This window comes from Athene noctua, chromosome Z, assembly GCF_965140245.1.
Source record: "Athene noctua chromosome Z, bAthNoc1.hap1.1, whole genome shotgun sequence".
NCBI classification, from domain to species: domain Eukaryota; kingdom Metazoa; phylum Chordata; class Aves; order Strigiformes; family Strigidae; genus Athene; species Athene noctua.
The window spans coordinates 28090661-28115140 of NC_134077.1; the positions used below are offsets into that span (position 1 = coordinate 28090661).

General features: G+C 40.7%; 1 protein-coding gene across 1 annotated transcript in view; it reads left to right on the forward strand.

Annotated features, from left to right (window-relative positions):
• Nucleotides 1-305: 305 nt before the first annotated feature.
• Nucleotides 306-24480, forward strand: part of LVRN (laeverin) — a 36980-nt gene continuing 12805 nt past the window's right edge. Inside the window, exons 1-12 of the mRNA XM_074931783.1 lie at nucleotides 306-913; nucleotides 8057-8199; nucleotides 9351-9490; nucleotides 11594-11720; nucleotides 13961-14115; nucleotides 15492-15605; nucleotides 17270-17413; nucleotides 17735-17800; nucleotides 17936-18001; nucleotides 19070-19223; nucleotides 20658-20765; nucleotides 23743-23882. Of these exons, the coding sequence (XP_074787884.1) occupies nucleotides 306-913; nucleotides 8057-8199; nucleotides 9351-9490; nucleotides 11594-11720; nucleotides 13961-14115; nucleotides 15492-15605; nucleotides 17270-17413; nucleotides 17735-17800; nucleotides 17936-18001; nucleotides 19070-19223; nucleotides 20658-20765; nucleotides 23743-23882 (1965 nt within the window). The remainder of the gene's footprint in view (nucleotides 914-8056; nucleotides 8200-9350; nucleotides 9491-11593; nucleotides 11721-13960; nucleotides 14116-15491; nucleotides 15606-17269; nucleotides 17414-17734; nucleotides 17801-17935; nucleotides 18002-19069; nucleotides 19224-20657; nucleotides 20766-23742; nucleotides 23883-24480) is intronic.

The following is a 24480-nucleotide window of genomic DNA, read 5'->3' on the forward strand; positions in this document are numbered from 1 at the left end:
TGTCACTCACCCCGGCAGGCCCTCGGCCAGGGACCCCGCTCACCACATGGCCCCCGCCGCCCTTGCCCCCCGGCCCCAGACGGGCAGGGGCAGCCCGCGGGCGGCCCCCGGCTGACGCTGCCTCCGCCCGCCGCGCCGCGCGAGGGGGCCGAGGGGCTCTCCGGGCCGCCCTCCCGGCAGCGGCTTCTCCGGGGCGGGGAACGGGGGAACACACGCACCCGTCTCCCGCGGCGCGGCCCGCCCTCGCCCCCCCGCCCCGTAAGTACCGTGCGGCGCGGCCCGCCGTGCGGCGCAGAGCGGCGGGGATGGGTCCCCGCGGCGGCCGCGGGCTGTACGTGGGGCGGAGGGCCGCCGCCCTGCTGGCCGCGCTGGGGCTGGCGCTGCTGGCCGCGCTGCTGGCGCTCGCCGCCCTCTACGGGCGCTGCCGGCAGGAGGCGCCGCCGCCCTCGCCCGCCGCCGCCCCCGGCCCCGCCGCCCCCGGCCCCGCCGCCCCGCCGGGGCCCGCTCCCGCCGCCGGCTCCGGCCGCCGCCTGCCTCGCCACCTCCTGCCGCTGCACTACGACCTGGAGCTGTGGCCGCGGGTGCGGCCGGGGCAGGCGGGGCCCTTCGCCTTCAGCGGGCAGGTGAACATCACGGTGCGCTGCCGGCAGGACACGGACGCGGCGGTGCTGCACAGCTCCGGGCTGCGGAGCCGCGGGGCCGCCGCCGTGCGCGGCCCCTTGCCCGAGCCGGGCGCCTCCGTGGAGGTGGCGGGGCTGCGGCAGGAGGCGGCGGGCGAGGTGGCGGTGCTGGAGCTGCGCGGCCGGCTGCGGGCCGGGCGCCGCTACGTGCTGCAGCTGGGCTTCCAGGGCCGGCTGGAGGAGGACCTCGACGGGCTTTTCCTCACCCGCTACACCGACCAGGGACGGAGCAGGTAGGCGGCTGATGCCGCTCCGGGGACCCCGCGCCTCTCTGCCGACGGCACCGAGGGTCCCCCGGCGCCGCGGCGGGGTCACCCGTGCGTGGAGGCGTCGGACGCAGCTCCGGGAGCCGCTGCGTCTCCACGGACAGCTTTTCGGGTGGTAGCAGGGCCGGGCGGCGCTGGCGGGAGCAGCTCGCCGCCTCGGGTGGTGGGAGAGACTGCGGCTCCGCACGGCGGGGCTGCCCAGGTCGGCTGCTTTGTGCAGACCGCGCCCTTTCCCCAGGTGTGCATCACGGGCTGCAAAGATCTGTCGGCGGAAGGTCACGTCCGTGCTCCACGGTGGGCGCTCTCCTCTCCGGAGAGCATGGAGCTGGCTTGCCCGGCCTTTGCTTCAGCAGCTGACTTGATCCGCTACACCGGGTCGTGGTGAGACAGTTTTGCGAAGAGCTCCTTAAGGTGTGCAGAGGCTGGTGAGGAGTTCCTGCTGCAGAGTTAGTCTGGGTGGGCTCCCTGAGGGTCTGGCTGACAGAGATCTGTCTTGGGCAGAGGAGAGGGGCTATCTCAAGTGAAGTCAAGCAGTGTTTTCTGGACAATTTCGCGTCTATCTGTGCCTTTGGCTGGCAGCGAGGGGTCGGATAATACCTACACCTAGTTCCTGGGAGCTGCAGTCCGGCTCAAGAGTCCTCATCCTGGACCTGTACGTGTCTTTGTAGCACTGACAGCTCCTCACCTCCTATACATGTGTCTGTGGGAGCGTGTCTTTATCGAGAACCCAGGATTTCGGCATGAGTTCAGACATTTAGCACATGGTAGTTTCAGAAGTATGGTGGAGTAGGATGGGTGGCCACTTTAGGCAGCTGGACCTTGTACGTGCTATTGCACGTGAAATTGTCTGGCTGTCATCAAACAGCCGATGATTTCCTTACGGAGTGCTATTAGGATCCTTATCTTTTTATTTTCTTCAGAACTGCAAAAATCAGTTATGAGGCAGTGTGAGCTTACCAGAGAGTCAATCATCTAAAATATATCTTCACCCTCAAAATAATGATTGCTTATTTATTTTTTTAATTACAAATCTTCCCAAGGTGAATTGCATTATAAATTTATGGATGTGAAACTTGCTAAAGTAAAGGGAAACAAGATTATTATTTAAATAGTTCCAGCGGAAGACAAGTTTCTCAAAATAGGCATGAGAGGCAGATAAATTGCTTATTTTAAAGTTATTTTTAATAATTAAAGATGCAGCGAATTGCTGAGGATCAGCAATCAGTGAGTCAAAAGGCAAACTAAAATTCAAGTGTTCTTGGCTCCCAGCCTGACAATGCATCCACTAAAGTAAACTGTATCTTAACAGTTCACAGATTTTGTGTTCAAGCAGGTAATCAGTTACCTGCAAGATCCATACATGCAGGTCCCTGTATGAGTAGTAATAACATGAAACCACAAAATGAAGTCAATACTGAAATTGAGGAGAAATGAGGGTTTTTTCTGCAATAATGAGTTGGCTTTTCAGCTGCCAGCTCTTCTGTAAATCTTTACCGATACCATTGTCTGCCACACCTGGAAAATTTAATTTATGCAGGCTTTTTTTTTTTTTTTTTTAAAAAAAAAAGGAGGTAAGTTGGTTAGCCTTAGAGAAAAATGCAGTATGATGATAAATATTTTTAGCACATATATTCTGTTTTTCATCAGCTGCTATTTCTTCATTGACTGTCATTCACTTTTGAGTTCAGGAAAATCTAGACCATTTTGCTTAATTTACATAATTTTTTAAAATCCGAATAAGTAAGAAAGGGTTAAGCACTTAATACTGTTTTAGTGTGCTTTCTGATGCTGTATTAATTCAAACAAGTACTAAGAAACACTGAATTAGATTATGACTTTTTTTATTCAGACTCTGTGAAATTCAGGGGATTCAGAAAAAAGTTATTGTCAGCTGTGCTGCCGCAGTAAAAATAAGAAACAATGTTTTTAAATTATTAAAATAACATGTATGGCTCAATTTCTAATTGCTCAGAGGATTTATGACAGTTGTTCTGTTTCATTCTTAGGTCATCATGGAGCACTAATGAAATGTGAGACTACAGTCTGGTTAAAGAGATGCCAGTGGTGTGCAGACACTAAAATAAAACAAAGCAAATCCACTGATTGCAGATATAACATATTGTTTTGGTTACCGACATTCCTGATATTCTTGAATAGATTTTGCATATCTTTTCTGCTTTAGAAAGGTTTTCTCTGAATCAAGAGTATGCAACAGTATCTTGTTATTTTTTCCTTCACTAATAATTAAGTCATCACTTTACCAGCTGTTTCGTAATCTGATGGAGTCCGGTTACACTGAAGAGGTTTTGCCCTTTTTTTTTTTTTTTTTTTTTTTTTCCTGAAGGAGGTGTGTTTTGAGGGATATAGCCTGTAAACTCAAGCAAGCCATAAATCATGGAAAAAGTTGGATTCTAATGGATTATATAGATCAGAAGTGTTTGAAAAACATTGTGTGCCCTTTAGCTGTCAGTACAAAGCTTGTTACTATTCTGCAAGGAAATTACGATCTCCAGCAGACTGTCCTGCAGGTCTTCTAAATTGACTTGTATCTGGCTCTGGCAGACCTCCAGGGACTGATTCCTGCATAGGTTTCTGACTTCAGCACCTAACTTAAACCATTAGCTGTAACAATATGCTGTTTATCTGTAGTCACACAGACTCCTGTATTTCTTGCATGCACTAGAATTCTTAGCCGTTTTTGTAATTTGTGCTTGTGGAACCACTAGAGACCTCTCACTTCAGAAGGGTTTAAGCAGAGAAGAATAAGCTTTCAGTAGACAGCTAGATCCTCAAGAGAAGTGAAGTCCCTGAAATGTTTGTTCCATCTTGACTTTGGCACCAGCTTTTTTCTTGGTCAGATATCCCCATTGCTCTTGGCAGACTGACAGAATTAGCTAGTTGACACAAAGTACTGTTCGCTGTCCTCTACAATTTGGAGCCGGAGCACACTGGCAAGGTGGTGTGGGAAACCTGTTTGCAGAGACAACTATTTTCAGAGGTGCTAACCTCACCTCTGTGGAAAACAGAATGAACCAGAGCCCAAACTTCACTGAATTTCCAACATGAAAATTGTTTTCAGTTTGATCAGTGATGACTGTGTATGTTTTTATTGTTTTTGACAATTTGTACTACTTACCTGATCAGGTATTGCACAGAGAAGAAAACTCAGAAAAATGGGAGTACTCTTTGTGTGTAGTGCACAGTCTATGTCTGCAGTGCTTGCAGGAGCAAAGGAAGTGAAAAGGATGCTTCCACTTCGCCAGCACTAAGTATTTGAAGGCTTTCCTGTTAAAATGGGGAATCTGTATTCTGCATATAGCTGGGAGAGTCCATGGCAGGATCTGGGTAGGCAGAAAGATACAGAAACAACCTTTGCCCTTCTGCTCTAGCAGCACTGGCTCAAACACACACAATGCAGGAGGTTCGTTGCAGCATCATTCTGCATACAGACCTTGTACTGGTGTGAATGAGCTCGTGTATACTACTCCAGGGTTAGAGAATCCCTGTGGAGTGTATGGTGAAGTGGAAGCATCCTTTTTACTTCCAGCATCCTGGCTGTATGTCACTGTTCACATCAGTGTTACAGAATCCTTTGAGAATTTTGCTTGGTAGCCACCTTGCACATGTCCTGTGCAACTTCTATAAAATACCTGACTACATAGGGCTGGTATTAATAGGCATCACAAATTATAATCAGACGCAGTATTTGTGCTGATTTTTATCCATTGCCTCTGCACCAGTTACTAGAATGAGGGCAAAGGGGATTAGAACGCCATCAGTACAGTTAATTGGGCCTCAGAGTTGGGGATCTGAAGTTCTTAGCTCTGCTTTATGTGAATCTGTGGGTAACACCATCAAAGGCATGGGACAGAAATCAGAGCAAATAACAGGTTTGCTGTTTTCTTGGGGTGCATGTCAGCACTGTTCACTTGAAGAAGGGACCTGAGTTTTGGGGACAGGTGCTGCACACAACAGGATTCTTCTCACTGTAAAACTCCTTAAAGACACTTCAGGGCTTATTTTACAGTTTAATTCTTACACATTTATAAAGTGGAAGAAATCAGATATAAAGGATGTTATCAGAAAACTGCATTATGCTATCAGCATTACAAATAACATTATTTTAATAAGAAGGCATTTTTAGAAGAATCTTTGTTGTATCAGCATAAAACATTTCTTCTGCAATTCAGATGAAACAGCATCTGCTAGGCATGCAGGTGCTATTGCATTGCATTGCATTCCTCATTTTCTTGTGTTTAGACACTATCTGAAAAAAAAAAGAACCTGTGTAGTACAAGTTGTTGAAGATTTAGCCTAAGAGATCCTGTTATGTATTTGTTTCTTATTATTTAAAAGTATCATGGCTTTGATTTTGTTTTACTAGGGAAAGAAGGCATTATATGATACTTTTGAAAAAAGAAAAATCTGTGCACACAGCTGTGGGCTAAGGAGATGAATTTATTTGTCTGCTTAGGCAATGTTAGGCTTTTTAAAAATTAAATTTCCTTTTGGGTAATTTCAGTGTGGAAAGAAGTTTCCTAGTAATTCAAATCATGCTAATACCTTCACCTTAAAAAAGAACCACAAGAAAAAAGCCCCAACAATGACTCATTCTGACAAACGATACGAGGTAACGTGTGTTTGAAACACTAGTTATTGTGTAACATCCATGAAACATTCCCATTTTTCTTTTTTATTTGGAGTCCTGCTGAAAAATAACATTGAATCCATCCTCTTTTTTTTTTTTTTTTTTTTTTTTTTTTTTTTAACACGATGCTTTTGCCCAGTATATGCTGTTTTGTATTCTTGAATGATTTCTTGTGGACAAATTTGCTAAGTCTCTGCATCAGTTTCTGCTGGTACAGACCCTCCTGAGGCAGTAGTTGCACTGGTGTGAAGGAATTTGCAGTCATGGGGTTGCGCAGTGTCTCCTAGAACCAAGCTGCGACTGCACAACTGAATGTGCAAAAGCATACTTTGCTGCATGGGAAGAAGGGGATTGATTCCCTTGATCAAGTGGCCTGTCACTTTTGCTGCTCCTGTGGAACGCTGGCAGAAGTTTAAGTCACTTTCTGTCACTGGATGGGATAAAGGAGGAGAGAAGGTGATACTTCTGTCTCAGACGGACTTTCAGCTGCATTCAGCAAGACAGTTGGTGGCTGGCATAGCACATACTTGACTCTGCAGGGAATTGGGTCCATAAAGAAAATCTTCCTTCACTGACAGGCAAGAAGTCAACTATGCTGTGCTGCTCCCTCTCAAGCCATTTCTCACTTCAGAAATAGATGTCATGGTCCCAGTAGTCACTGTACATCAACATCTCTTCAATGTGAGTTCTTCTAAGTGTCATGAGTTGTGTTACAGCATAGCCCCAGGAAAGAGAATCTTAAAACATGCTGCCTTAGGTTTTGGACATGGTTCAGTGCCACACATCGTGATCAGGCACAGTCATGCCACGCTGTGCTTATCGGGTAGATCTGACTCGTTACTCCACTGTGTAGTGCAGATCTGTCTTATTACATACTGATACTTAATGTATGGATGCTGTCCTGATGGCTTCTGCCTTGTTTGCTAGGTCTGTGCTAAGTGTAAGCCTTTGTGAACCTGGTGTGAATACACTGTTAGGGAATAGATCAACTTCAGCTGAAAAATATTATCCCTGTGACAGTGTTGAGGTCACTGAATCAGGACATGATACCATTCTTGTAAGCCCAGATGCTGGCTACTACTTGCTGGACAGGTATGGAGCTTTGAGAACCATTGCATGTGTATTTTTTCTAATTCCTGGTAAAGACACCCTAATGTGAACAGCCTGGATATACAACTCTTGTTTGAAACTTTGGGCATGGGGCACAGTGATTTATCTTCTGATTCCAGACAGTGTGTGTTGCAGGAGAAGAGTCAGAGATTGCTCAGACAGATCTGATCTAGTAGTTTGTTTATTGAATTCTAATCAGTAAATCTAGCTATGTAAAATGTACAGATGGATTGGTGGTCAATAATACTGACTACACTCAAAGTTAGTATGGGATACAAAGCTTATGGTGTAAGTTTACTATATGTATCTTAAATGTTACTTGTATGCAAAAAATGTCACCAATCCGTCAATGTCTGGTGTCAGGTAAAGGATCTTTCAGCCTCAAGGGGTAATCTTGAGAGGTGTCCCTACTGAAGGGGAGATCACCACTGTGCAGGCAGCTGCTGTGGAGGAAGAGCTTGATGGACCCTGATGGCTGCAGATATTTCTAGTGTAAATTGGTTGATTTGTACTCATATTTTCTGCTGCTAATGGAGAATGCATTTTTGGCTGCGTATCAGCCCAGTCTCCAGCCAAGTCTGATTTTTCGCTTTGGTGCTGGGTTCTTACAGATAGTTTCACACAATAGGATTATCCTTGATTAGGCCTACTTGCTGAGCATCTGCCTGGACCAGAGTTCAGTTAGTTCAAACAGAAGGAGTGCGTCCATCACAGTGTGTCACAGAGATCTGCCTGAGGTGAGGCAAGGCTCTGTAGTGTAAGGTAGAAAAGGATCCTCTTGAATATTTTCCCGGGCTTGCCAGTGCACTGGGACAGCACTAGTGCTGCTTTTGCAGGGGTTCTTCTCTATGTGATTTGACAGGAATGTGCATGTGTATGCAGTTACCTAACAGTTATCACAATTTTTTGTTAAAATGTACCATTCAAAATAAGAGCGCATGCATTAGAGGGAAGAGCAGGTATACAGAAATAGTCTGATTATGAAATTAAAGCTGGACATTGTATCACTTTTGAGCACTGGCATGCTGTGTGCAAAACAGTATTAACTCTGTCTTAGTAAACAAACTAGAAAAGCTCAAATATTTGAAATATGGTACCTGGAAGAAGCCTGTGCAGAAACAAAAAAAAGACCTAATTAAAAAAGGCTGCTTTTCTCTAGAAGGACCTGAACTGTCTGTTGGGTGCAGGAATTTAATCATTGCTTTAAGTAATAACCAAACTTTTTCCAAATCTGTGTATCTATGTGATTCACTTCTTGCTTTTTCTGATTTGGTAGTTTTCTGCACTGTATATTGATTTTGATCTGCTATAGCATGGTGGATTAATTTTACTTAATGCTATCTTTAATACAGTATGCTGGTTGCCTCCCAGCTGGAACCAACCTATGCTAGGACAGTTTACCCGTGTTTTGATGAACCTGCCATGAAGGCCACATTTAATATCAGAATTGTCCATGACCCAAGCTATGTGGCTCTTTCCAACATGCCTGCTATTGGTAAGTAAACAGCAAGTAGACTTATGGTTTTTTTTTTCTCCCTAAATTACTTTTAAAAAGGGTGTAGTTTATCTGAACAGACTGTGTCAACAGCAGTGTTCTGTTGTCCATGTGCTAATGCCTTGAAAATGGACAGAAATCTGTGCCTATAAACTTAAAAAATTGGAGACAGTTATTCATAATTAATGTCTCTGATGGCAATAATTCTATAGTTTTGTCAGTTGCAATGTGCTCTCCTCTGGTTGCTGGAGACTGCACAGGATTTGATTCCTGGCATTTACTGCTTAGTCAGTATGCCTATCTTATTGCATGACATTGCTTAAAACAAAGTGGCATCCCCAGTATGCAAACCTGTAATTATGGTATTAAGGGATTCCTTTCATTCTAAGTAGACTTTAAGACATATTTATAACATACAAAAAATTATTTTACCAGGAAGAGACACTATAACCTCCTGTGTATGTGCAAAATAAGAATGAGAGGACTATAAGGCTCTGGAGATGTTCCTCCTGTCTGTTGCTGGGATCTCATCTGGGATGAATGTGGGATATAAGATTCCAAACGAATTCCATAAATTAGTATTCTTACAGAGATCTGTTGGATCCCTTGCCTCCTTCTTAATGTATCTTTATTTTTCACCTAGATAATTTTAATCCATAAAAAGAAAGTTTTATGAGATTAGCATGGAAGCTAAGTAATTTAGGAATTATAATAGATGGGGTGTCTGTGGGAATGGCTTGAAGCATTTTCTTCCCATGAGAATCTTGTTCATGTCCCCCTTATATAGAAGGAAGGTATCTGAATAAGTATTTCACAGTTCTCAGAAACACATCAGCTATATTTTAATCATAATAGATCGTAATTTTAGACATAGGCGGCATGGAATAAATTGTCCACAGTTTGCCCACATCCTAAAACTGATGCTATCTGATATCCTTCCAAGACTTCAGTTAAGAAGCTCAAGAGTGGATTTTTGGTGTTTGTCTGGAAGGTCACAACTCTGATACATGACAGTAGCAATGAGTCTGGCTGCTTGCCTTCTATCAGAAACATATGACGTTAGTGCATGTAAAAAAACATGCAGAAAACACAAAATTCCTTGTTTGTTATGGAAGAGAAATGGTTTGAATATTTCTATGATATTTTTATAGATGTATCTGAAATGAAGGATGAAAATGGAAGCCTGTGGACTGTTACCACGTTTAACACTTCGCTGAAAATGTCAACTTACTTGACTGCTTTTGTGATTTGTGATTTTGATTATGTCACCAGAACTGAGAGGGGAAATGAGGTAAATATGATGCTGCATAACACATTATGGCAGCATATACCAGAAATTGGCTCTGTGGTGCATCATGTGCTTTAGAAGGTATCACAGACTAACTGTGCTTTCCATTCCAAAACCATTTGCTTATGTGACAAAACTGCCAACATTTATTCTGCAGATACTTCTGCAGAAAGCTTTCCTTTAGGAGAATTAGTTTATTGTCCTGTCCTGTTTGTTTAATACAATTGTACAAGTAGGTATGGGCTCTGTATGTTAAAACTTTCAGAGTGGCTACTCTGCAGAAAGTACTGGTCGTAATTCAGGGTCGTCTTCTTAGCTGTCTAAGAATATCCATTTCCACTGCTGTGAAAAACCACTGAAGTTCAGTGCCTTGTTCTTTAATGCCCCTTTGAGGAGCAGTGTCATGACATCAGTAGGAGCAATATTGTGCTCCCAAGAATTTTGTATACCACTATTTTAACCTTTTATTCAGGAGTGGGCACATTTTTTAGCCTCCAAAAGTGACTGTTTTGTGTTTGAAACTTCAGTGAGTATTCAGTTTTGCTCTTACACTACAATGGCCAAAGCTTCTTGAAGGAAGCTGTAAAAAAATATACTCCATTGGCACCAGTTATTTCACTTTCCTTCTTTTGCTGAAAGTCAACAGGGAAAAGATGTATCAAGATGCAAATAGTAAACTCGAACATAAAGCTATTAAGGATAGTGCATACTTGCTATTCTTAATATATGGGAACATGGTATTAGTTTCCGTGGTTAGTTCATTGTCGTCATACTGGGGAAAGGTGGGACAAGGTTAGATGGCAGTGCACAGGTGACCTAGGAAGCACAGTATTAGCTCCTCTTAAAAGTGAAGATTGGACTTGGTATGTCATACCTGCTGTCCCTGTATAGAACATGTTGGATGCTTACGGCTCTGCCTATGGTGCCTTTTTCTTGGGCTGATACGTACTGACAGGAGTCAGCAAAGCAAAACATTCAAATGAGCATTTTTCAGAGGGAAGAGGCATCACCTGTGTTCAGTGAGATAGAGCAGAGGGTATTTTGTCCCTTGGTTTCAGGCAGAGATGGTCAGTTTATGCCTCCACAGTATTTCTGTAAGCATGTTCGCTGTGTCTGTTTTGTCATTTCTGGTAAATAATTTACAACCTGAAATATTGGTACCATAGCTCAGAGCCCATGCTAGGATTAGGATTTTAAGTCTGCCCATTGCATTTAGGTTTTGCAAAATGAAGTGATATGGTCTTTGAATCTAATCTGAATCCTTGGCTGAAAAGAAAGGCTCAGAGGCTAAGGATACTCTGTTGACTGAGTATGCTTAATTTTTTCCCTTGTAAATTAAATCATGATGCTTCCCAACTGTGCTTTTAGGTTTTGGCTAATGTGAAACCATGTATTGCATTTAGATGCAAGAAATGTGGGGGGTTTGAGCTAGGCACCTGTGGGTCTCACACCCAGAGGTACATGTTGGAGGTGTAAAGTTTTTCTCAGTCTACTCCGTTACTTTGGGCAAGCAGCTGCCCTTATCAGTAATGGGACAAAGCAAATGGGCACGGGAAAGCTTTGCTTGCTGCTGCTGTCTCCATTACTCAGAGGTACAGATGTCATCTGCTCTCTCCAGCAGCAATGGGAGGCCAGTGGTCTGTTTCAGGCTGTGAGAAAGTTCAAGAGGAGGGAGGTGTATGTTTGGATAGCAAATGCTCTCTGAACATCTATTTCTCCCTCTTCAGGGAAGGAGGCATGGGCTGAAGGAAGGTTTGTCACCCAGTCTCACTGGCTGGAATACGTCGGCTTAAGATGTGTGGTTCGAAAGAGTTTGACAGCATTTCCCATTTAATAAAAAAACAGGAGTCCATTTGTTCCAGCAATGTATAGTTGAATTCAAATGTTGGCCCTTTTGAAGTACTGGAACTCTCCTAGATTTTAGCAGGATTAGGCTCTGTGCCACATTTTGTTAGATCCAGCAAAAATTAAGTTGGGATTCTTTCATTAAAAGCTTCATTGCATAGTCTGGTGTGGACAGTCAACATTCTCAAACAATGATTCACAAAAGAGAAGCAAAGAAATGAAAATTTGAGGGCTGTCTAACACTTCTTTGATTTATTACAGATACGTATTTGGGCTCGGAAAGAGGCAGTTAAAAATGGGTATGTTGACTATGCTTTAAATATAACAGGCCCAATATTTTCTTTTCTGGAAGATTTACTTAATGTCAGCTACCCTCTGCCAAAGACAGGTGAGATTTACTTATTTTCTTAAATGACCTAGAAATGTCTGGTGATGGTTTAACATTCACAGAAGCAATGGGTTCTTCTGCAGTGTTCTCTTTTTACAGTTTACCCTATTCATGGAATAAAACCTTTAAGCTTTAACTCACTGAATTCTCCTTTCTGCATCATGGCTCTTATGAACCCGTAACTCAGCACTCTTACTTTAATGTCCCCTTTTTAAAGAATACTTTCCTAATAAAGGGGCAGATGGTACTAAAGCAATTTCCTAATAAAGGGACAGATGGAACTAGAAAGTGAATAGAACGGAGTTGTTCAGTCACGTGGCTATTTCTGGGATGCATAGACCATACCAGACAAAAATGTTGTAGTCCCTATGTCATCCCTAGTAGATCCATGCTTGCTGTAACCCATGTCTTCCCAAAGCATTCCTTGCTTTCTTCAGTATGTCCCTGTCTTACCTGTGAGTTGGCTGTATGTTCCTGCACATTTCTCCCCAGAAAAAAAGACTCCTGCAGGAAAACATTGTTTCTACTTAAAATGGACATCAGGTAAGTCAAGCTTCAGTCAAAAAAAAAAAGGGTGCCATCATGTATTATGTAGTGCCACAGTACCGTTTGTCCACTACTTGTACTAGGATTCCCAAGGGCTTCAGCATGAATATTATGGGAAAACGTGCTCTTTTATACAGATTGGTGGGATATTGAGAGCACAGAAGGCAGTACATATTTAAAATTCATTTTTGACCTGCCCATGATTTTAGCAGATTACAGGACTGTGGGGGAAGAATTTCCCTCCTTTCTTGACTAGATAATTCATTGATTTGTCAAATCTGTGTTTTGACACTTGAAGGAAATGAATTTTCATATGTGTAAATGTATTATCTCCCACTGTATTTAGAGTAACTCGCAGAATTACTCACTACACTTCTTACTGAAAATGTAATACATACAGTCTTCCCTCTTTAAGTTTTTTTATTTGAGTAATCCTACAAGCTACTCAAGGATTGTAGACAATTCTGTTTCATGCTTCTGTTCTTTTTAGCAGCAGTGTCAATACATTAATTCATTAGTATAAAAATATTACAAAATTGAAGTAGAAGAAAGGTATTGCAGGCTTCTGTTTAGGTAACATTTCAGTTTTACAGAAAGCTGTAAATCCATTGCAGTCTCCATCGTAATGTCATGCAATACAAACTGCATTTTCCACTGACTTTCTTTGAAGTTTTGCTTAAAAATCTATAGGTTTAGATCAACCAGGGATAGATTTTGTAAATTCCAGAGATTTCTATCGCAAATGCAAAATGTGAAATTAAGAACAAACACATGTAAAATCAGGGATATTTAAGGGTTTGTCTTCGCCTATTTTAATGCAGTTATAAGTGAGTTATATAATAATGCAGTTACTTCTTGTTCCATGCTGAAGGCTTCTCACTGCAAGTGAAATTCCTTTGCTGTAAACCTGAGGTGATAATCTCTGCTGAGATGCAGTCTAGCTTTTCTTGGGTTCAGCACTACACTTAACTGCCTAGCTTTTGGACCGGAACTGGCTCATGGTCAGCTGGTTTGGAGTACAAGATTGTGCCTGCTTCCAAAATGCTCTGTATGCTTTTTCCAAATGTTGATCTTTGCTGCAGAGTTCAGGCAGTATATCTTTGAGATCCTTGATGTTTCATCCAGCTCTCAGGTGTGAACTGGAAAACTGCTCCCTGTGCATAAGGCAGGAGGGCAGTACACAGGTAACAGCCATACTGTGGAAACAAGGAGATGATACTTCTAAGGCACCTTTCAGATACGAGTAGAAAGGATCCCTCTACTCACAGAGCGGAAAGAGCAAGGTTGGTTTTTTTAATCAGTTGCTAGGCTGAAGGAAGAGGTAAGTACGATCTTTCCCAAACACAGGAGAAACTCATACAGAGAAACTAATTCTGAAAGCCAGGAGTGAATTTGTTCTCTCCTAGCACTGGTAGAATACAGCCTTCATTTTTGTTCAAAACATTTGAATGTACAAGATACAACACAGATCTGGCTCCCTGAAAGAGTGGCAATTATAGATTAAAAGTATGACAAGAAGAAATTTCACAGACCGTTTGCAAGAGTGTTGCCATAATACTGCAAAGAACCATTAAAATGTAGTATCCTTTACTTGCACGCTGAACCAGTGTGAGCATTAAAGTCATGTGAGCATTTTACTTCCAAAAATTTTAAAGATACCTTTTTTTTTTTTATCTCTTTTTGAATCAATTTAGATCTGGTTGCACTGCCTGATTTCGGAGCAGGTGCTATGGAAAACTGGGGGCTAATGACTTTCCAAGAATCATCACTGATGTACCTCCCAAGTGATAAATTCACAAGCAGAAAGGCAATGATTGCCATAATTGTGTCACATGAGCTAGGACACCAGGCATGTGGTAAAAAATTCTGTACTTTTACTTGCCTGTGAGTTGGTTTTTTTCCTGTTGCTGGTGATGCAATCACTGATTAGTAGAAGAAAAAAAGTGGCTTGACAGTAGAGGGTGTGAGCACTAGAGTACTGAAAGACTATTGAAACTACTGAAAGACTGTATGTTCCACTGCTAAATCAATGTTAAAAATATTGACAGATTTTGTCATATTACAAACTGGATACTGATTGCACAGGACTCATTGATACAAAACTGTTAACAGGCTACTCGTCTTTTTTCTTACACAGTAAGACATACTAGAAAATACTGTAGGAATGACCCAGTGCTCTCTATATACAGTATACTTAGTACTTTGGTGGGAAAATTAATGGACCTCATAAGTATTTGTTTGTAGTGGAAGTGCATGTACATATTGTAAAAGGTATTTGTTTTTCTGTAAGAAACAGCCTATGGTATGATAGAACAAAATTAACATGAACACATTTTACACTGTAGCTGGATGTTTGCCCAGTTTTCATGGAGATTTTCAAAATTTTTCTTATCTGGTTTGGAATGATCATGCAGTTTCACTTTTTTATTGACTATGTTTAATTTACTGTTGTTTGCCAGAGCAACAACTGTTTGCACTTAGTCAACAAAGTTAGCTAAAGTATTTAACTTGGCTAGTGCACTTGTATGCCCTTCTGACAAGGTCTGCAACTTTTCAGACCTTCAGATGAGCAGTGTTTTTATTGCAGGTCAATAAAACAAATGTTGGTACTCTATTAAACCCTATTTTAAAACAAAGTTGTAGTTCAGGTTTTTGAGAATTACCAAATAAAATAATAATCCACAAGAGATCAGTTTTTGTTGAATATGAACTGTCAAATATGAGCATGTAGGAGCTGTTGTGGAAGTTTCATTGCTTGCCAAGATAGGAATTTGCTGATTTTGAAAATGTTTTTTTCTCTAGTTCTGTTTATCATTCCCCTGACAATTTCCTTTTGTTAAGAACATGGAAAAATGTTTTTGTAATTGCTTGATAAATGCCCTACTTTTAATCATAACCTGATAAGATCTTTTAGATATTTAACTCTTATTGGTAAGTGTTTAAAATTAAATGGAGTAAAAGAATGACATAAATCACTGACATCCGTACTCATGGTATGAAATTGTAGATGAAGTAATTAAAACATAACTGCCCTGAACCTCTGACTTTTTCCAAGGTGCATATTTTTCTACTGAATTTTCACTATCTGAAGGAATGTCCAGCATTTTATTCAATTGAGTGTACACATTAAACAAACTTACTTCAGCATAGATATGTGTGTTTAACCTGCAAAAATGAAAACAGCAGTCCAAAGAGATGTTGAGATATTTTTTCTTTCTGTTTAAGTGGTTTGGAAATCTGGTTACAATGAACTGGTGGAATGACCTGTGGCTTAATGAGGGACTGTCGTCTTACTTTGAGTACCTGGGAGCTACCTTTGTTGAACCCAAGCTTCCACTGGTAAGTACTAATGCTTACTGAAATAAGCTAAAGTAGTAAAGTTCCAGCATGTATGAAGAAAATGAAGGTACAGGAAGTGGGATTTAATTAAACTGTGTATTATTAACTTAATTCCCCTCAGAAATACCAACAGGTCTTGACTGTTCCCTGAAGGGTCTCCATCTGCTGAGGACTGTGATCATACACAGCTCTTCAACAGCTAAAGCAGAGGACGTCTGGATTCTGCAGTGACAAAGAGTTGGTGTTTTGCCATAGATCTGTCTGTAGCAAATGCAGCTTTCTGTCCTGGGTCCTGTAGCTGATGGTTTGCTTCCCTGCCTGTCCAGACTCTTTTCCAAGTATCCCATGCCTCAGGTGTCTTTACCAGGCAGTGACTAAGCTGGGCTGTTTTGAGTCTGTTTACCCCACTGGGTCCAGGGATGTCTGGTTGTAGCTAAGGCAAATGTAATGCATGTAGCTAATCTGACAGCAGAGTCAAACTCCTTCCCATTCCACCCAAATGGGAATAAGCATAAATCCCATAGCATATTGGAAAACTCCATCCATCATTAAAATCTGAGACAGGAGGATAGATATTGCTAATTGAGATGAAGGTGCACTTGGCTGCGCAGTCATAAATGTCTGTGCACAGTGCCCTCACCTTTGGAACTTTGCACTTCCCCTTGTTGAACGTCATGAGGTTCTCGTCAGCCCATTTCTCGAGCCTGTTCAGGTCCCTCTGGATGGCAGCATGACCCTCTGGTGTATCAGTCACTTTTCCCAGTTTTGTGTCATCTGCAGACTTGCTGAGGGTACAACCTCTCCCATCGTCTAGATCATTAATGAACATGTTAAACAGGACTGGACCTGATATTTGCCCCTGGGATACACTTCTAGTTACTGGCCTCCAACTAGACTTTGTGCCACAAATCACCACCCAATTACAAATTGAACCCTGAAAGTTAAATTTACTGGCTTTTCCCAAGGAGAGTAACTGGTCAAGAAATTTTATTCCATTAATTGAAAGCCTGTGTTCTTCTCCTTGAGAAGTAGAAGTGCTCAAAGTAGCCTGCAGTGTTTAAAAAATTTAGGATTTTCCTTTACCTTTGTAATTATGTCATTTTCCATCCCATCTTAGGACAGATACTCAGCTGGGGGAAGTTGAATCATCATTTGACAAAAAGACAACTTCACTATTTACACCAAAGGAGCCATTTTCCCTCCATGTTTCTCACCAGGTGACAGCAGAGTGCTGCATAGTTAAACCTTGCAACCCTCAGTAGCTTAGTTTTTAGGTTACTCCTCAGGGTGAGAAACAGAATTTAAGAGGAAAATGCTACCATATTAATGGCTTACAGGTCTAAATAAGTTTTTAGTATTTGTTCATTTGCTGATGATTGTAGTGGATTTATTGTTCCCTGAGGATTGCACTGTAACTGTCTTTGTCAGGCCCAAGCCCACAGTCTTCTCAGGTGTAAAATTTTCACTGATGACTAATGTTGCATGTGGAAAACGTTAGGATTGGTTATAAAGTCCCTTTTACTTCATTGGAGAGTTAGGGAGGAGGGGAAAAGGATCGTTCCTTGTTTATTGACAGACTATTTCTATTAGTCCTAAACCCATAATCTGCATTCTCTTCTGAGAATAAGTATTTCCTGTTCAGATCACTTATATTTGTCTTGCAGGATAAAATCTTTTATGATCATGTTGTACAACCTGTCTTAAGGGAGGACAATGAAATAGGAGTTCGATCACTGTCAGAAAATGAAGACAAGATCAAAGGCTCATTTTCTTTAATGTCTCTGTTTGACAGCATCACATACAACAAGGTTAAAAATACAAAATTCTTCCTGTTTCTTGTGTATTCTAAACTAATGGTACAAACTAGATTTGAGAAACTGTTGAATTATGATGCTTTTTTAGGTTGTTTTGTCATTCAGAATCTGTTTCTGTGCACACATAAGTTTGTTGGATGTTGCATATCTATTTGGCTATGAAGGAAATGGTGAAAACATTTTTAACGTCTGTGAAATATGAAGTGTAGGAGTAGCCTGACTAACTTCTCTGGAATTTAGCTTGAAAAAATATTGCAATAATAATTGCAATAATAATCTATGTTTTCTCATAGATTTTTTTTTTTTGTACTCCAGGGGGCTTCTGTTACTTGGATGCTTTCTAGTTTCCTGACTGAGAAGCTGTTTATCAGAGCACTTACTGTAAGTTTGAAAAACTAATACCTTCATCTTGATTTGTAAGCTTGAAAATTACAGTTGTACAAATTTCTGTTTGTCTTGCTGATGTGTTTCATGGAACCCTCATGAATTCTAATGCTTCTGTTTGTTTCCATGCAGTCATATCTGAAAGAATTTTCATTCTCAAATGCTAACCAGGATGATCTCTGGACCCACATACAGATGGTACTCATTTTATTTCTAGTATTCTTGCTGTGGTGTTTGGCACAGTCCAAATTTAGGGCATATAGTGCTTGTAGAAGACTGCACTGGAATTTGGCAATCCCTACCGCAGTCTTTCTCTTGCATAAAATTTGCTTTGCTGGCTCTTTAGCTAACGTCTTCAGAAGTGTTTATTTGCCTGCTTTATTGCACCTGAGATCAGTGGAGCTGAGTACAATGAGTAGAGAGATGAGATGGGAAATCAGGGCCAGGTGGAGTTTGGGGTTTCATGGAAATGTCTAAGCCTACATGAAATTGCATAGCCTGTTCTTCTGGATCTTAAGTTTTCCCAGATCACAGTGCGTGATGCTTTGGGCTTGGTGATCAAAGATGCTGGTATGTCACATAACCAATAAAGTCTATACCCCGAGCAGTAGCTCAGCATTTCACCCTTTGCTGGTTTTGGCAGAAATGTGAATAAGAAAACAGGTGCTAATAATAGGTTTATTTTTTAAAATTCCACTTTCCCATTCCTCTAAAGAAGGCTTCTATTGTGTTGTAGACCCAGATTAAGAACGAGAGTGCCACAATTTCAGATGTGCAAGGGTGTCACATCTTTTAAGCCAACAGAGACTGTACCAGTTCACACTAGTTGGACTCTAGCTTAGTATCTTTTTTAGTTTGTCTTTACTATTCAGTTTGTTCATTAGATAGTCACTTAAAAATCTTTGTGTTCCAATAGCTTTGTTTAAATTAAATTAATAAACTGAGTCTGTTAGCCATGCAGGGATGTATTTTAACACTAAAAAGAGAAACGTTAGCAGTCAGATTGTAAGAATGAGAAATATCATCGCAGTATTTCATAATTCCGGAAAAGACTTACGCTGCCTTTATTATAATGTCAGTAATGTCCTTTGGACCAGCTACTGCTGGTTTTATTGCATGAATCACAGACCAGCAAAGTGCTAAGCAGTTACATGGTCTCTATACAGTTCTATTTTCTCTGTTAGAACAACCCATAGAGTGTTGCTGAAGCAATATAAGTAAGTACCTACTTATTGTATATATTTCTAATTCTTGATTCTTTTGCAGGTCATAGATGCACAGGATGAAGTTCGTTTGCCAGCATCTGTAAAACAAATAATGGATTCTTGGACGTGCCAAAATGGATTTCCAGTTTTAACATTAAATCTAACCACTGGCACAATCAGTCAAGAACAATTTCTTGATAAAAAAAATGAAAACAGTACTGATTCTTACAAGTATGTTTGGCTTGTGTTTTTATTATAAGTTTATATACTATTTTTTGCAGGAAACTTTTCAGTTAAGAACATTATGTTTTGACCATCTGATTTTTAATGTTATGCTTTTTCTTGTCATGAGCTGTCAAGTAAGACAAGTTTGAGACAGGAGTTTGCAATAGTTCTTCAAGCCTCTTGTTCTGCCAGAAGATTGCTTCCCTCTGGAGCAGTGACTTTTTCAGCCACATAATGGTTCTGTAAGCACAGGCCATGAATAGGTTGCACGGCAGGTGTTTTGTCTGGCATTTTCTTCTTTCCTCATCCCTTAGTTGTATGGACTGGGGACTTCAGCGAACCATGCTGTAGCTTCTTTCCAGTGCACGTATTCCCAGTCTCTTCTGCTTGGCAACTATAAAGGGGTTGCATTTAATGTATAACATAATTACATAAATTAATAACATATTTACATAAATGATCCCTTTCTCAGGAAATGCTGAGTACCTGACATGCAGGTCTAAAGTTCCTGCAGTGACCATTGTTGAGTGCCTGGTGCTCTTGAAAGCTGTGCTGTTTCTTTGGATACCTAAAAATGGTGTTAGAAGGAGCTGCCTTTGGTCACCCACTTTGGAAACTCATGACTAGGGTTTGAATTTTCTTGAAATTGAGTGGTTGTCATAAGCACCAGGGTGCATGGACAGGGCCCATGAGATGAGTTCTCACACAGGGAAAAAGTATAAAGGAGAGTAAAAGCCAAAGCAGTTTTTCCCTGGCTGCTATTGCTGGTCATACAAACAGCCAAAAGCGATTCTGATGAGCATCACAGAGTTTCCTTTGTTCCCAGGCTCCAGGAATAGGAGAGTGTTAGGTCATTGAGTGTTTTTGGCTAGCCTAGATAAGGTGTTCTGTGTTACAAATGTTCCTTTACTGTACTTAGCAAGGGGCAATATCATGTGAAAGTAAGAAAATCCAGGACATGTATTACAGAACTTTTCAGGATTTTGAAGCTTTCATCTGTTTTTGACAGGAGCTTTACATCCCCTCAGAAAGGAAATTACAGTTGTCAGAACTGTAGCTGCATTGCTTGCCTGGGGCCTTTTTTAGTAGATACCCTTCTGAAAAGGAGCTTTACTTTCCCCAAAAATACAGGAGCTGTAGTGAGGAGAATAAAATTATTGCCTGAAAAAGGAAAGCCACAGCACAGAGATACAGCATTTTTCAAATACCTAGCATTAAACAATATTCTAGACATGAGTGCCTATTTAAAGCCATGATAAAGCTCCCTTAGCTTTGATCAACCAAAGTGCTGATCCAGCACAAGTATCACCATCTGGTGAAGTTTTGTGCGTCAGAGAAGAGAAGGTAGATGGGGATTCTTCTAAGAAGGAACTCATTGGCAATCTAGTTTAGCATCAGCTGAGAGGGGTTTTTTTAAGCATAAGAATTGATTATATTATCTCTTTTTTTGTTAAGTAACACATGGATTATTCCTATTTCTTGGATGAGAAATGGATCATCACAACCCTTAATGTGGCTAGATAAAAGCAGCAGTAAGTATTTGTTCACACATACTAAAACCAAGCTGATAAAAACACACCTAACTTCTATAGAGGATGTATTTGAGTTGAATAGGGAAATAAAACTTTGACAGAAATGTCTGTTTGTCTGTTATGCTGATTTTATGTTACGAGAGCAATAGATTTTTAAATAGGTTAATATATTGTTTTTTCCTGTGTTGCATCAAACTATAGTGTATGTTTTTAATAATATGGTAGAATGCATATTATGTGTAGAGATTTCCACAATAATTTTGATTTTGTCATTTTCTACATGAATCCAAACTCTTAGCTCCTCATGCTTTTGTATACCCCAGCAGATCTCACTGATGTTAATGACAGCTTTTGAGTATAGGTAGGATCTCAGCTGTGAAATGATTAGCTCAAGTAGCAGATACAAGACTGAAAAAATTAAAACCAGATGCATGGTGTGACCCAACGTTGTCATACAGGGATATCTATAAAACAGAAAATGAATATTTTCAACAGTGTTTAATTTCATTTGTTTATGCAAATTAAATGCAAAAATACTTTTATCAAAAGAATAGGGTTTTTTAAAGTTTTAAAGACTTATAATAGAAAAGTAAGTTTATGGGCATGTCCCAATCATAACAAAAAAAAAAAAAAAAGTTATTTCTCATTTCAGTGCTTTCTAAGAAAAAGCTATATTCTTTTTGAGAAGGAAGAAATGTAGTCATTAGAATGGGGTAGTCATTTTTCTTTGGAAAGTCAGCCCTGAACTCCCATCAGGTTTCGAATCAGTTACAAGGAGATGCAGAGACTGATGTGTTTGCGGAAAGCTTAAGAGCAAAACTACAGTATGCTATGTGCATATTGCAGCTCTCCACCCTCTGTTTGCAGTGGTTAAAAACTACTTTCCCTCTTTCAGGCAGAGGGATCAAGACAGCTTCAGTGATCATTTCACCGTATATAGACAAGTAAATAAGCAAACATTGGAAGTTTATTCCTTTGAATGCTTTACAGTTAGATAAACCAGTGATTGCTACCGTGAAAAATCAGAAAATTGCAGAAAAGCATTGTTATGCAGCACTTGCTTGGAAGGACTAGTCATGTACTAAGCCTGTATTATTGAAGTGATACCAATTCTGTTTCCTCACCCATCATGTGACTTCAGAGCTAAAGAAGTTACTAAAAAAACCATTATGTTGCATCTGGCTGAAGGGACTACAATAAAGTAGAAATTCAACCTTTAAAACACATTCCACTTGTATTTGAAAGCCATGTATCAAACTTACCAGACACTATTCAGTGAAGGAACTTGCATTCATGTTTTAAGGTGAAAAAAAATTAATATTCTTTTTGACGTTTTGATACATAAATAAACAAAATAGTTTCTTACAAAGGTAGAAATGATAAAGGTAATTTCAAATTCAGTTACCATTTTTTTCCTATGATACTGAAAAATGGCTTGTGGAAGAGAACTGTTATGTTGTCACTCAGAAGTGTTTATCAGAATGGTTTTGGTAAATGAGAATGAGGGATTTGGTACAATGTACACTTATAACTTGAACTTTGGAATAGTTGCTGCAGTGACATGACAATACATGAAGAGGAAACATCTCAAAACTGATTTTGCATGTGTGTATTTTTCCTGCAAAGAGCTCTGCAGGAGCTAATTTATCTTACTTCTAAATAGGTTAAGTTTTATCTTCCAAGCTCCAAGCTTGGCTGCTATCAGCAGCCAGGCATGTTCATTCAATGCTGTGCTGTACAGTGTGAAAAGCCCATCCCGTTGGTTTATAGGTCCTCAGGCAGTGTACATACTTATGTGTACATACTTAGCTTCTGCACATGGAATTGTGTTGGTCACTGTCTCTGAGTGAGACATATGCACAGCAAAAAAAAGATACAGTAGGAAGATGGTGCGGTTATGGTAGAACATGTTTAGCTCAGCCTGGGGTGTGGAGGAGCATTTTGATATTTTAGCTGCATCTAAAAGTACTCCTGATGATTAACAGAGCATTGAACCAATATGCCATTATAGGGGAAGTACTGCTAGTGCCATATTCTAGCCACCCACACTGTTTTTAAATTGAGCCACTATCTGTCATAGGCCACTTTTCCATCTCATTCAACTTGTGAATATGACTGAGGATGAATCCTGTAGTACTTGCTTTGTCACAACACATTGAAGTCTTAGTCTTCTATTCAGAGTGAAGCAGTGCTGGGTCTAGACTACTCACCAATATTGATTGTCTTAAGAGAGTTTGCCTTCTTAAACCAGGATGATTGTTGCCAGTTAAAGCTGCTTTTGACTCCTCTTCTGATGAGGCAGCTTAGAGCCTTCCAGGGCTGCACTGGCTCCTTCAGATACACTGTAGGCTATCAGGAGCAAGTAATCAGACAAGCACACATAAAATAGATAGTAGTGAGATGACATGGGACTGCAGAAGGAGGCCTTTAGTGAGTGATGTAACTCAAAAATGCTACAGGACTATTTTATGTAAAATAAAATTTTTCTATTACTTGTCTCTTGATAAACTTAGTTGTTCTGTTTTCCTTGATATCCATTTATGTGAATACTGGTAGGTGGTCAGTTCTTCCATAAGGTACTGAGTAGTGGTTTTTGGAGCAGCACTGGGAGCAGCAGGCTTGCTGGGGGTGCATACCTTATAGCATGCATGTGAGGATACTGCTCCTCATCCAGACTGTTTATTCTTGGGTAACCTTTCTGAATTCTCCCAGCTGCCTGTGAGCTAAAGGGTCGGAGCAAAGTGGGTCCTCAGCCTCCCCTTTGCCATCTCAAGGTTCTTTGTACCTAAGGGGTTGCTTGTTGAAGTTCTTCTGTTGTGCAGAGCAGAGATCACAAATGCACTGAGCTTCTGGGGGATTCTCTTTGCGTCCAACCTCAGACTTGTGACTTAAAGGATACTGAGTCCAGTGTTATAAATGCAGGAGAATTTAGCAGTGCTGAGAAAATTAAATGATACATTTTAGTGTCACTTTACAGAAGTGTTTCCTGAAATGCAAGTATTGGAGTCAGAATATGACTGGATTCTGCTAAATGTAAATTTAAGTGGCTACTACAGAGTGAACTATGATCAATTAAACTTAAAAAGATTAGCACGCTTACTTGAAAATGATCCAAAGGTAAGATCACATTTGTTTTCTCAAACTTATAAACAGATTCTTCCCATGTATTTCCTTCTGCACTTCTTAACAGTAATCACACTGATGAAAACCTGGACTAATGAGAAACTCAGCCACATAGGAAGAAACAGTTTACTATTGCACCATTGAAGTCACTGGTAGCCTTGGTGATGGAAGAGGAATGGGGCCAAATAGTTTCACATAAGCCTGAAAAATAACTTTACATGAGATGGCATTCTGTCTTCAAAGCTGTCTTAACAGCTTGTGGTTCTTCCAATCTCTTAAATTTGACGTGAAGGGTTATCGGTATGGATGTGTGACTAAGCTCTATCTGCTGTTAGGTAACCATAGAGAAGGAAAGCTGGGAGAAAGCTTTTTATTTACATGTTTCATCAAGCCACAATATTTCTGCCAGTGACATTTGAAATTAAAAAAAAAAAAACCACAATTTGATTTTTTGTTTGGCTTGGGGTTCTCTTTTGGTGGAGATTTTCTTAGAAGAAAAGTTCCAGTCGGTTCTTCTTTGGCTCTTTCAGTACTCTGTAGACCTTGTAACTCTGAGTGGATTTCATCCCACCTCTGACTTGCCACAGCTTGG